General features: G+C 35.5%; 1 protein-coding gene across 4 annotated transcripts in view; it reads left to right on the top strand.

Moving 5' to 3' along the window:
• The window catches only part of SPATA17 (spermatogenesis associated 17), a 136044-nt gene that overhangs the window by 26315 nt on the left and 95128 nt on the right, over positions 1-14601 (top strand). For 3 of the 4 annotated variants that reach the window (XR_012063581.1, XM_006203653.4, XM_072948731.1), the window contains exons 4-5: positions 1132-1182; positions 10852-10955. Coding sequence is in view for 3 of the 4 variants with exons in the window: in XM_006203653.4 (XP_006203715.3) it covers positions 1132-1182; positions 10852-10955 (155 nt within the window). In the remaining variant the exon portion in view is untranslated. The remainder of the gene's footprint in view (positions 1-1131; positions 1183-10851; positions 10956-14601) is intronic. The other variant, XM_072948732.1, reaches the window with a different exon arrangement.

Here is a 14601-nt window from a genome sequence, read left to right as displayed (position 1 = left end):
ACTGTTTCTTAATTGCTCAGACTGTTGATAAATAATCCAGCCCTGCTGCTCTCCACAGACAGTTTGCTTTGGATTAGATCAGGCAATTCAAACAATACTAATTAAAGTGAAACCCTTTTATATGAATTCCTGTTTGTTGCAGGGAAGAAAACCCCTATCTCAAAGGTTAAGGCATTTATCCCTGATTTTTGCTGAAACGTAACGGCTATTACCTAGGCTCAAGTTAACATTAGTCGAATGAGTTTTGGTTAAATAAAAATGGATAAAGTTGTATTTTGCGTGGAAAAATATGTATTTCAATGTTTATTGCACTGTCATGAATCATGTTAATTTTATCTTTCTAATTGAAAGAACAGATGTGGAAGTTTTATTTTAAGCAGTATTTTCATTGAAATAAGCTATGTTGCTAAGTGATTATTTACTATCACAGAGATTTGTATTTTAATAGACAAATGTGTCTCGACTAGGAGGAAACCAAGACTTCAGGAGGTCTTCATTATATCAGGGGATTTGCTGTAACATGATATCATTGTATTTATGATTTGATGGTGTTAAAATGAATATTAAATGAAACAAAACTCCCAAGGATTACTCAGGAGGCAGCTGAGTACATAACATTTTGTACAGATGGTTGGAAGGCACAATTTTGCTCCATCACTGCATCCACATCCTTGAACGATTTCGACTGAAGACAGCATTTCTTTGAATTTTTCATTAAACCAGACGTCTTGAAATATGAATTCCTTTTATGTTTCTGTGAGTTTTGGCTAAAAGAACCCCAGTGAATAAATCATACAATACTACGTGTCACCAGCACTTGTGAATATTTCTGCTTTGTTATTCTATTCTCAGTAGAGCACCATTGATTATCAAACTCAGCGGAGAGCATTTTATGATCATATATCTCCATTAGCTCCTAGTTTGACTACCATAGATTTTTCTGGTTAAGCCTGCATTATGTATTAGGAAGCCTATCCCTTCAATGCAAAGTTTGATTTCATTTTTCTAAGCCGAGAACTCTTAATTATGTATTATGTATAAAGATTCTTATCTTTTACATGTAAAAATAGCCTGCACTGTCTCTGTGTAAAACTGAAATTTATGCCATCTTTTTTTTCCCTTGATTCACAGTTAGCATATTATACTATGAAGATGAATTTCTACAATGCAATGGCTGTCAGGGTAAATATTTCTTCACTTGTTAAACAAATGAAAAGTCAATTGTGCCCTGAATTCGCTTTTAATAAAATGAGCAAACCCGAATAACGCAAATTTGATTGATATGCTAATGGTAAAGAGAGAAAAGAGTACATCGTTAAAAAGTTAGTTATACTAAAGAGTCTTGGCAGTATTAAAAATTAGAGTAAAATGTAAAACATGTAATTATCAATGCTTATGTTTTAGAATGTTAAATATCTCTGAGCCATGACTAGAGAAAGAATGTAAATATTAATGAAGCAATGTTGGTTTCCATATGTCATATAGAATATTGTAATAAATAGATGAACATGGTTCTGGAATGTAAGATTCCTGCCCAGTACAAATCAATCAGAAGTTATTCATACGATTTAGCAGTAATGAAGTCAGTTTCCAGCTTAGACGTTTTATTTATATCATTTCTGTCCTCAACTTTCATGTGTTATTTGCCAAATAGGAAGCTGAATTTAGTGATTGTGAGGCTTCCTTGGTTTCTGCACAGATTTTGGGAAGAGCCGCAACAAAAGTATTATTTCTTTTGCGTCAGACAATACAGCTTAATTGTGAAGCTGTTATAAATGGGAAAATGCTTAAGTGAATTTCATTAATGTTCTTCAAACCTACGTTGCCTCATTATATTCTCTTCCCTTAATCTATTATTAGTTCTTACTTCTGCTAAGCATAACAGATTTTGTTTTGGGTGAAGCAAGGCAGTAAAAATACCTTCTGAAAGTCCTGTGTTGAACACGGCAGTTAAATTAACATTATTTCGATGACTTAAAATGCTGCTTTGGGAAGGGGTTTTCCTCTAGAGGTGTGAGTGTGGGAGACTATCCCAGGGACCATCTCCAGGATCTGTTCACTGCTCTGTGCTTCTGTAGTTTAAGGGGAAAAAAACCAGGGAAGAAGTAGATCTTTTTTCCTTCTTTTCCTGAGCCAGAGGCTGATATCTAGCTGCACTGGGCTATTTACCTTTTTTAGAAATATAGTCATATAAGAAAATAATTTGTTTTTTCTCTTTTAATGGGAATACTTGAGCTTGAGTCTGGGAATTTAGGAGATTTTGATTCTCTGAATAGCTCTGCCAGAGACAACCTCTGAGCCTAAAACAGTGTTAGAGCTCTTCTTTTCTGCATGCCCTTTGTCAGATGTGTCTGCAAAGTACAGAGCTGACGGAGACCCAAAGCAGCTGATGACCAAGGGCTTTGATGTCCCCACAGATCACCAGAAGGGACAGAGGGACAGGAGACAGGGTTCGAAAAATGCATTCTCCTGTTTATTATTTAGTCCCAAATTTTGTATTGAATTCTGATCTGGCTAGAATCATCAAGATTCCTTTTACCTTGACTACGCATGTCTAAGAAACCACATTAATCCAAGCCACTCAGAAGGCAGAGTTTTTGACTTATTCCAACATCATACTAAAAACTGTTTCCTTTGCCCAGCGTCACCTTGTCTTTGGTCAACATCAGCAGACAGTGTTGAACTCTACCTAATTCCTGCTATCCTAGAAAACAGCAAAGTTTGAAAAACCTCCCTTGGTCCAACTCTTTTGTGTTTCTGAAACAGCTTACTGCAACAAAAACCACCCTTCCCCACAGGACTTAGATAAGAGGCATGGGTGGCCCCTTGTTTACCTATGACAAACCCAGACACAGTCCCTGAGATTCCCATTCTTTACATCATAAATGATTACCTGAATTGCTTGTCTCCATCAATCAGTTGGAAAAACATGTTTTTAACCAAACTCTGGTTAATTTTCTGTCTTTCCCCTAGATCTATGAATGTAGCCAGCACATAGCATCTCCTTATTACCTCCTGAACATGGGCTGGCTTCAGGTTAAAACATTTTCTGAGCTACCATCTGATTATGCCACCCTGTCATCCCACTTCCCCTCATCAGATTCTTTCCAGCCTTGTTCATACCTTTCAATAAAAGAAAAACTCGTTTTGCCTTATTTTTGGCATGTTTGCAAATCTTACTGTCGAAGATTCTCTGTATTGCAATAGCCCACCTCCATCTATTGCAATAGTCATCCGCCCCCTCTTTCTCACAGTGATTCTTCCAAATCAAGTCTCTCCTTGCTATGTCCAGATTTGGTTTTTATTTGACACAGGAGAGAAGAGTAGAGGTGGGAATGCACTGGTCATTAAAGTGAAGGGAAGGAAGACTTGAGCATTTCCTAGAGGTTGAAATGATCCACTGAAGATACTCGGGAATTTTTGGAGGCGCAATGGAGTATGTAGTTACTACTGTAAGAAATTTATAATAGAAACACTACTCTAACAAAGATGTTCAAAGTCTTCCTTTAGAGGCTTGAGTGAGTTAATTTGGTAGCTTGGTAGCAAGGAGTCATTAAGTTGGATTGACTTGGTGTTGGGGAATCAGGAATGAAGCCTACTTGCATAGAAGCTAATGTGATTGCCTAAGAATTTTTTTTTTTAATTTGGGTTTTTTTTCCTTATTTATGTATTTATTTATTTAGTTACTTAGTTTTGGAGGGTGAGGCAATTAGGTTTATTTATTTACTTACTTATTTATTAAGTGGAGGTGCTAGGGATTGAACCCAGGACCTCATACATGCTAAGCATGCACTCTACCACTGAGCTATACCCTCCCCCCAGCAAAGATTAATTTTTAGCATTGGTTAATTGCATAACCAGAACTGAACTTATTTGTAGGTGCACTTGGATAAACCTATTTGTAAGTGAATTTTTTGCAAGATGGTACTCTGAAAATTTTGCTTGCTGCGGGAGTGAGAGGCTAAAGAGACCAGTGTGTGGTCCACATACCTTCATGCTATACATATCTGAAGATTGCAACTCTACCTGGAGACCAGCAGCTGAGCTGTTTCTTCTAACAGATGCAACTCTGCCTTGTCAGTTCAGAAATTACCAAGTAACTTTGTTCAAAAAAGCCACCCTTTAAGTGATTTAAATATGGGTGGCTATGAGTGTACAAGAGGGAGAATTTCTGAGAGAAACAGATAACTACCAAAAATCTATATGGCCATCAATATTCAGACAGATACACTTTTATATATGCACCTAAACCATGCAGTCGAAGAGAAAGAAACTTTTATCTTACTTTGGCTCATAAACTGAGCCAGTCGCAAATTATATGTCTGACTGTTGACTCCTAGCATGACAAATTATATTCAGTTGTCAAAGAGGTAAATGGAGCATTTCTGAAAAGAGAAGAAATTTTGAAACTTCATTTTTAACTTATCTATCTTAAATAGATATCACCTTTTTATATAATGAAGAATAAATTATATGTGTGTTATTGTTTAGTGTAATAGGCATTCATATCCAGATTTGCTGTATTTTTTTTAAAGGGTCACCTTTTCTCTAAAGACTTTATGATCCCCCCCACCCATGTGGGATAGATCACTGTCTTTTTTTATGTCCCTGTTCTACCATCAATATACTTCTGTATAGAACCTGTAACATTTTATTATCCTTACTAATTTACATGCCTGTATTTGGCACCCACATACACTGTAAGTCCCATGGGGCCCAGATCCTCTCTTCTTAGTCTTTGTATCTGGCTTATAGTAGGTGATTAAAGAGATGTCCCTGAATAAATCAATGAATGTTTGCTCATTCTTCTCTAAATAAGGAGTTAAAAAAAAAAGTCACTTGTTTTCAATACTTTTTATCTAAGTCCCTTGGTGCCCTTGTTGGAAATTATTTAAGCCTTTGCTGGGAAAACTTTGAGTCTTTTCTGAATACTTGAAAACACTTGAGGCTAAGTGGATGATGAACCGGACACGGGAAGGTGATATTTGGTCAGTGCAGTTTACACACGAGTGGAAGACCTCATAAGCTTTGGGCCCTTGCCAAAGTGTTAGAAACACATACAGGCTTGAAGGAATTTTGCTGTGAAAAAAGCTGCTATCAGAACCCACAGGATGCCTGTACAAAACCCCTGTTACTGATTTGCAGCTAGGCCCAGCGACAGTCAATTAATACAGCAATAAATTGCTCAGTAAATTTTTATCTTAGCTCCTGGGGCCCCATTCCTCCTGTTTCTCTGTGTGACACTTCATTGCCTTTGTATCTTTAATTTGAATTTACTCCAGATTAGGATTCTGCTTTTCCTCTAGCATCTTGGCTACTCCATTGTGGATCTCACTTAAATTTGGTCCCCAACTTTTTTTTTTTCAGTTCTTACTCTTTGAACAGCTTTTAGTATCTTATGCAAATACCATGAGCTGATTCATTTGCTCAAGTTATTTCTCTCCCTGTCCCATCCAGATGGACAGTTGTGTGTCTTTTTACAGTACAGAATGGACCCTCTATCCCTCTACTTTTTTAGAGTGTTTTTTTACCTTAAATTAAAGTATAATCTGTTACACTGTGTTGGTTTCTGGTGTACAGCACAGTGTCCCAGTCATGTATATACATACGTATATTTGTTTTCATATTCCTTTTCATTAAAGGTTATTGTAAGTTACTGATTATAGCTCCCTGTGCTGTACAGAAGGAATTTGTTTTTGTCTATTTTTATATATAGTCGCTAACATTTGCAAATCTCAAACTTCCAAATTTATCTCTTCCCACCTCCATCCCCCCAATAACCATAAGATTGTTTACTATGTCTGTGAGTCTGTTTCTGTTTTGTAGGAGTTCGTTAGTGTCCTTTTTTTCTTTTTTCTTTTTAGATTCCACAGATGAGTGATATCATACAGTGTTTTTCTTTGTCTTTCTGGCTGACTTCACTTAGAATGATCTCTGTTTCTGATGCTAGAAAGCATTTCCTTAAGCACTTGGGTGTCACCTCAGGCCCTCTAATCATGGGGCTTGGAGAGTCAGTTTCCTGGCAGTAATGTAAAAATGAAAGGCAAAATTACTTTATGGGCTGAAAGCCCATTAAAAAAATATGCCCAGGTAGTAAAAAAAGTGCAGTTCAGTGTTATTATTTCATCCACTAGGTCTTTCCATCCAGTGAGGTCTCTTACTTGTTTCTTTCCCCCAATACTTTGATACATAGTTCTCAGTATTTGGTATTTTTTTCTTGTTTATGGCTTTTGTTTACTGGCTGACTCCATCCAGGATGAAGCATCTTGTATAGAGTGGCACATATACCTAGTTCTTCCATTTCTAAGGCATATAGACATTCAGCTTAACCTGTATCTTTGAGGCCCCCACTTCCCCAGTAGAATGGTTCCCAATTCTCACACGTATTACCTGAACAAGAATGGATACAGCTGGTACCTACCTTAGTCAAACCAGCTGCCAGGGAGAGTGTGTGTCTGTGAGGCATATATGCAAGGACAAGATGGCAATAGCACAGGTTCCCAAAACTTGGTAAGTTAGAACTGTTGGTAAATAATAAGAGTTAGCAATTGCACAGCAGTGGCCACTCTCCAGACACCATTCTAATTATTTTAAATATTTTAACTATTCCCTGCAATTCTCATGACCAACTCACTGAGGCAGGTATATCATTATGGTTCCAATTTGAAAGATGAGAAAATGAAATTGTAGAAAGGTGTCTTGCCCAAGGTCACACAACTAGTAAGTGACAGTGTTGGGAACTGAGCCCAGGAGGTCTGGTACCCATATTCCTGTTATTTCTGGTCACCTGCAGTCTTGCCTTCACTTCTAATCTTCTTCTCCTTCCCTCAGAAATCTAGATAAGTGCAACTATATGAACCCTGGGTCAAGCCCTTAGGGAAATTTTATTACTCACATGGTGGTTTCCTTGGCAAATGGACCCCATGGCCCTGGTAATTCATGAGCATTCTTACTGATACAGTCCACTCAGGGAATTCTAAATTCAGTGATAATTAGTAGAAATGGGTACGCAAACTCTAGTCTTCTCATATTGCATCAGGATTTGTCTTCCATCATAACCCCAGATGAAACACCTTTCTGGCTACAATTTTAAATGGATATTTGTATAAGATATAGCAAATGAAAAAATGGAACTTGTCATTTCTTTCCTGTTTGGAGTATAAGGTACAAATCACATAGATTTTTCTGATCCAAGAATTTCAATTTGGTTGTATTTGAACCTTCACCATGCCCATTTTGGACCCTGGAACATTAATGGAAGAGAAAAGGGGACTCTAATTTCATTAAAAACTTTAGAAACCCCACAAAATTTTTACCAGCACTATGATTTTTCAACTGTTGACCCCTTTCTTTATACATTAACTCTTAGAATATACTGGTCTTTAATAAACTCAACTTAATGGGGATATATAATCTGGCACAGACTTTGGAAGTTAACAAAAGTAAACTCTCTGAAAATTATTTATTCCTTGCAATGCCTGTGGAAAGCCTCCTTTAGGTCATCTCATACATCTTGAATCGCATTTGCTTGCCTGTCCTAGGACAACTGGAATAGTATCATATGAATGCAGATTTCAAGAAGTGCTAAGATGTAGTACCTTGGAGATCTCAAAAAATAATGTTCCATCAGACTTTTTCTTCTCATTTTCAAAGGTCTTTGAGGAATGGAAAATGATAATAATCTAAAACTTACAGAGTTTTAAAGAACGACAGATGTAATTGATTGTTTCAGGTAGAAGTCCTTTTACCCTGGAAACCTTGTCCGCCTTATTGATCACATATACTTACTTTTTAAAAATTTTTAAAAATTGAAGTATAGTCAATTACAGTGTGTCAATTTCTGGTGTTCAGCACAATGTCCCAGTCTTGCATATACATACAAATACTCATTTTCACATATACTTACTTAATGATATTCTGCTGGAACAATGGGAGTCTCAGATGACCCTTTATTACTACAGTTATTTTGAATAATTTAACTTGAAATTAGTGCCCCTAAACATTTTAGTTCAGGTAAGAAATCCTCACTTTAAGGAAAATAAAAACTGTCATAACAAGAGGACCACTAGACTAAAGGATCACTTAAAATAATCAATTTGCAAAATAACCATAACTTTATTGGCTCTTTCCTCTTAGGGCTCTGAATCTATGTAATCAAAATTTTTATTTACAAAAATCAATATAACTCAAAACATCAATTAACCATTTTCTTTTGTTTCACACTTGTGTCTAAAGTATGAAAAGTGTAAGATTATATTGTAGCTTTAATTGAAAAATGGTTAAATATGTGTCAGATAAAGACCCATCTTAGTCTCCTACTTATAATCCTATTTTCATATTTACACCACAATGCAGTAGTTATGTTTAGAGCAATGACTCCAATATTAGATAGACATAAATGGGTAAAATAATTCAGGAAAAATCACTGATATTCTTTGATATACTAAATATTATATGAGGTTCTAGGAATACAACATGAATAAAACACAGTCTTATTCACACAGAAGAAGGTATCCCAAAACATCAGCCTACAGAAGAAGAGGGGACAGGACCATCTAGATAAGCCCTACCTTGTGCAGGATGATAGACATTTAGATGTCCCATCACTATGCAAAATAATATTTCTTCTCTTCCCCTACTACTTCTAGTACCAATATCTTTGTGAAATGATGAAAGAAATTGTAGAGAAGGGAAGTATAAAGTCAAGTAGAGTGGGGAAACAAAATATTGAAGAGAAAAAAGTTGCATATGGAATAATTATCCAAAACCTGACTAACCATATATATGTATGTTTTTGACATGATAGTAACTTGACATCAAGAGTGAAATCTTTGACATTGCTATTTTTAAGCACCCTATCTTTGAAAATTCAGTAAACTCACCTTTCTGTGCTCACTGTATGGTTTTCTAGAATGTTGAACATTCTAATAAGTTGAAGTCTAGTTATGAATAAGAGTCCTATTTATATGCTCTCATATGCATTTAGAGCATTAGTACCAGATAGGTTATTACCTGTGAATTTGTTTTTTATGTTTTGATTTTAATTCTAGGTGAGAAGATTTTTTTTCCTCTCTTTTGATGATATTAAGATTACTGTGAATTTTGAGGAATAACAATAGACTCAACGGAGGGAAAATCTTTTCTATGAACAGATGGCTGATATATCATGGTTTTGCCATTTATTTTAGTGCTTAAAATAAACATTATTTATAAGACCACTTACAGTTTGATGTTACTTAATGAGGAATATGCATCATTGATTTGACTAGCTTAAGAGGTCATTTAGAACTTGCCCGTTAACAAGCTGTAATCTGCTGAGCACACAATGACTTTGTTTAAAATTATCTATTCAGAGCTGATCAATGACAATAATTGTTTTATACCAATCACTTCTGAAAGTTGCTAATTACTTTGAAGGGCATGAATACTAGCCATGTGTTTTGGAAGTCATAACCTGCTCACCTTGAAATTAAGAAGAATGTTGTCATCGTGCTGCTTCTTGAAAGTACTTTTTAAAAAAAAAAAAAGAAAGTGTCTTCACTAGTACTGGGATATCAACAGGAAATTTAGGCAAAATTTAAGATGTCATTTGTTCCTATCACAGGAAGTATAGTCAGATCTCAGCTATATTGTATCTTTTATCAATTAGCTATTGGTCAAATTGGGCTCCCTATAACGTAAGAACATGCGCACACTCTTTCTCTTCGTGGAGTATGTCTGACAGATGTTTTAGTGGGTTTTGGAGTGAGACAGAACTAGGTGTATTCAAGGTTACCATGAGAATCAAAGCAGTTAGCATAATACCTGGTACATTCATAGAGCTCATAAATTTTAGATTCTTTACTTCACCGGATAACATCATCATCCACTCAAATGCCCAGTTTCTTTCAGCCTTTTTATTCACTTACCTCTAACAAAACCCTCTGAAGTTTGGTTGATTATACTTTAACGAGGATGAGTTTTAATTTGTTATCTAACCATCACTTACCTATTATGAGCTTTAATACACAATTGCAAATACCCAGATTTGTCTTGAAAAGGAAAGTTAGCCTGCCTTTGGGTGGATGTGTAGGGAGTTGGGGTGTTAGGAGGGTCTCTGAGAGCACTATGGTTGACTCAGTGAATGTGGTTGGTGCTGTTTCTAGTAGTTGCTCAGTTAAAAGTGGTAAAAAGTCCATGCCATTGGCTTTTTTTAGTACCCTTCCTTTTGACACAGATTTTCCAGCCAGTTTCAGATTTTGCTCTTTCAGCTTCTCAAAATGGGCAATGTCCTTCCTTCTCAGTTCTCCAGCATGAATCTTTTGTGTTTTCTGACACATTTAATTAATGATGTTTTCATGTGATAGGTAGTCTGTCCCTCAACACTATTTGATATCCTACAGCGTCATGTTGAAGGTACAAGACAACATTTTGTTTAAAGATTTTGATAGTACTGAATTTAAAAAAATATATTAAAAACTTTGATTTTAGTGATACCAAGTACGATTTTCAAGCCAGTTGGTTATGAAAAATAAAAAAATCCATTTGGTCAGGAAGTGGAGGTAGTAGGAATTGGTAAAGCACATTTTTAAACTTTCAATAGTTAACTTCACATATAGTATTTGTAAAACAATTGTAAGTATTATAAAATAAAGTATACTAATTTAGAGTATGTTTTTGTCTTTATAATATTTTATAATAAATCTTTGAGTACAACTGATATTTGCACATAGATACACTGTTATTTTAGTGGAAAAGCCTGAGACTTTATTTGTTAGGAGTTATCCATCATTACCTCGATTTTGAAGAACTATTAATGGTTTTGCTAAAAATGTTCACTGGCATATTTTACTTTTTGATTTCCTTCGATAGATCCAGAGGCGATGGCGAGGCTATAAGATTCGGAAATACTGCTTTAATTATTATTATTTGAAGGAGTACCTGAAAGCTATTTCAGAGACCAATGATGCAATTCGGTGAGTGGTATAATCACTAGCCTACTAGTGAAAATTTTAGAAAAGTTACTCAATAGATGTTGATCATTATCATACTTAGGAATACTTCCTAAAACTAAGTGATATTTTAAGCAAAAACTTATTGTTACGATAGAGCTATATCATTCTATTTACCAAAAAAATTTATTTTTAACTATCTTGTACTCTTGACTATAAATCAAATTATTTATGTGTGTAATAAACGTACCTTGGTACTATGCAAATAGTTCAGGTTCAGTAAAATTACCTCAATTTGAGGTGGATTTATCTGTAAAATGATTACATAGATGAATCCTTAAGTATGACAAGCCTCAGATGTATTGTGAGAAACATGTTCAGTAGCAAGAACTTGCCTCTCAAAGAAGATAATGTTAAAGAACATATTAAAATGGACTGCTTTACTGTCAGTTTTTTTTTTCTTCAAGCACGTAGAAAGATAACACCTGGATTTAGGCCTTAACGATGAGTCTTCTGTAGATTTATGCAAAGTAAAGTTACTGCAGCACTATTCAGTCAGGTTTACCAAGGCTCTATGTACTAAGTTTTCATGTTACATCAAAACTTGCTAGTTTTTTTCTTCTTGTAATGTGCTCCATTCTAAAAACATATAAGTGACCATATGCTTATAATAGATTTAGATAAAAATGAAATAATAATGAATCATAGTTGGCATTTATGCCATAGTGTTACTTTCAGTTTTCACCTGCATTATCTCATTTTACTCTTAACATTTTTCAAACTAGAGATAACAATTGACAATAAGTTGTTAAGATAAAGGTGTTGTCTGAGACCCTAAAATTACATACATCATAAAATATCTAAACACTAACTCCCCAACTTTTAAATTTCTCACATATGTCACGTGTATGAAAAGGTCTTTGGAGCTTAAATATGGGAAATTTGTGAAGTTGATTTCTTTGGAAACAGCAATAAAGATTTGGGGAGCTTGGAATAGGATTTAGTCAGTGAGCGAAGTTGGAAAACTCAGAAACGTGTGGGCCATAGGGGACTGCTGTTTAATTTCTTCCTAAGAAATCCCATGTTCTAGCGATGGGCTGGCTATCTGCAAGTGGCAGGCTTGAGCTTGCCAGGTGGAAGGAGCTAGTAGAACATGCAAGAGGGAGAATTTGAGCGGGACTGGGGTTCGGGGGAGGCAAGGGAGGCCCTTAAGACATAGAAGTTAAGGAGACACTCACTGTCAGGGTCGTGCAGGCGACTGCACTTTCCCAACCCCGAGAGTGTTCCTTTAAACTCTGCGTTTTAGAGTCCTCGCGTGCTTCACCTAGTTCTGTCCCTGAACAGGAGAAGGGACTCAAAGAGACAAACACGTGCAAGGTGGTTTTGGAAAGGCCTGTTTCTTTTGTCCATCAGGTATTTCCTTTTATCCTTATTTCTTCCTGATTTTACTAGGACTATCTCTAGCCACTAGAGAGCCTGGTGTATCAGTGCTCACAATTTGGTTTAGCCTGCTGGTCTTTATCATATTGCAAACTTACTCTTTTGATTTATACTGGTCTTAGAATTTTTAAGGCAGAAGAGAAGTTGAACAAAACAAATGCTTTCCCATCATGTACTGAAATAAGATGATATTTTTCCTTTTTGACCTATTGACATGTTATAGAATGTGTTTTTATTAATAGATATATTAATATTAAACCATCATATACTAGGAATATATCTAACAAGGCCATTCGTTGTTAATTATCCTTTTGATTTATTACTAAATTATATCAATATTTTACATAGGATATTTACATTCACTTTTATAAACGGAGTTACTTATAATTCTCTCTTGCATTGCGATTTACAGATATTGTTATCAAATTTTTGCTGTATTTATGAGATGAGTTGAGTAGATTATATGGCATGGGGATTATTGTACTGAAAAGGAAAAACACTCCTGTGTTTTCTGTGTACTTAACACTCTACCCTCAATACTTCTGGTCACAAAATGGGTTTTTTTATACCAAGCAATTCTCAGACTCAATTCGGATGCCCTCTACCTGGAGAGAGCATCAGATCCACAGGTTAAGGACTCAAGTCCCACAAGGCCTGTCCCCCGCAACCCTCAACTTCAGATGCCAATCGCATGTGGTAGGTCCTCAGGTTATCCACAACTTTATGTCCAACTTGGCTACAAATCAGAGATTCCCAGGATGTCGTCCTCAGCTTCAGGCATTTGCTAGAATGGCTCAAGAACTCAGGAAAACTGTGTATTTACTAAATTAAAGGTTTATTATAGAAGAATACAACTCAGGAATAACCAGGTGGAAGAGATGCCCAGGGCAGAATATGGAGTGGGAGGGGCGTGCAGCTTCCATGCCCTCACTGAGCATGGTACCCTCCCAGCACCTCCCTGTGGTCCGCAACCAGAAACTCTCTGAACTCTGTTGCTCGGGGATTTTTATGGAGGCTTCCTTATGTAGATACAATTGATTATATCATTGACCTTTGGTGATTAGCTCCACCTCCAGCCCCTCTACCCCAACAGAAGTCGAAGGGGTGGAGCTGAAAATTCTGATCTTTTAATCACATGATTGGTACCCCTGGCGACCAGCTCCTACCCTGAGGGAGTCCCCAGCTACCATTCATCTGATAAGCATGCAAAAAGACATATTACTTTGGGGGAATTCCAAGGGTTTTGGACCTGTGTGCCAAAAACAGAGATGAAGACCAAATATATATTTCTTATTATGAAACACAGTATCTACAATTATATTAGTATTTTATAGGATGCTTATATCCACATTTGTAAGCATGATTCATCATAATTTTCTTTCTTGTCTTGATATCAGGTTTTTTCTATATTTATTAGTTGAATAGATTATATGGCATGAGGATTACTGTTTTTAGAAGTTTAAAAGAAATAGTTTATAAAACTAACTGGGCCCTAAACCCTTTTGGAGAAGGTAAATCTTTCACATTTCCAAACCTCTATTCAGGTTTAAAAAAATATATTAAAGTCAGTTTTATTTATTACCAGATAACTATTCATCGATGTTTCAAAATATAGTGATGTTATTTACAAATATTTTAATTAAAATAGTTCTTGCCATGTTCCATTTCTCATTTCTAATTTTGCTTCTTAAAAGTTTTGTCTCTTTGGTCTCAAAATTGTCAGACTTACCTATTTTATTGCTATTTTTTAAAGAACCACATCTCAGATTTTTGTCTTTTTTACTCACTTTTCTGTTTCCTAGTTAAATATTTTGTTTTTATACTTTAAAAACCCTTTATTTCTTTATTTCACAAATAATACATGTCCATTGTAGAAAAATTGAAAATACAGATAATTTAAAACAAAACAAACAAAAACTCATTTATGATCCCATTGCTCAGAAATAAATACTAGTAATATTTTTATGTGTGTTCTTCCAGACCTCTGCCACTTCATAGCTGTGTGACCTTGGGCAAATTCCTTAACTTCTTTTTTCTTAAATCGCTTCATCCACAAAGTGAGGAAAATAATAGAATTGCTACATAGATTTCTTATGAACATAAGTGAGTTAATACATGTAAAATGAATAAACAGTGCTTAGTAGATCCTATGCACTAAATAAATATTAGTTTATTAGTTTATTCCTATGCTTACATGTAAATACCTTATAAAAATGGTTAAATACAATAT

Source organism: Vicugna pacos, chromosome 23 (assembly GCF_048564905.1).
Source record: "Vicugna pacos chromosome 23, VicPac4, whole genome shotgun sequence".
Classification (NCBI taxonomy): Eukaryota; Metazoa; Chordata; class Mammalia; order Artiodactyla; family Camelidae; genus Vicugna; species Vicugna pacos.
The sequence above is the reverse complement of the archived record's forward strand: the minus strand, read 5'-3'. Positions and strand labels throughout refer to the sequence as shown.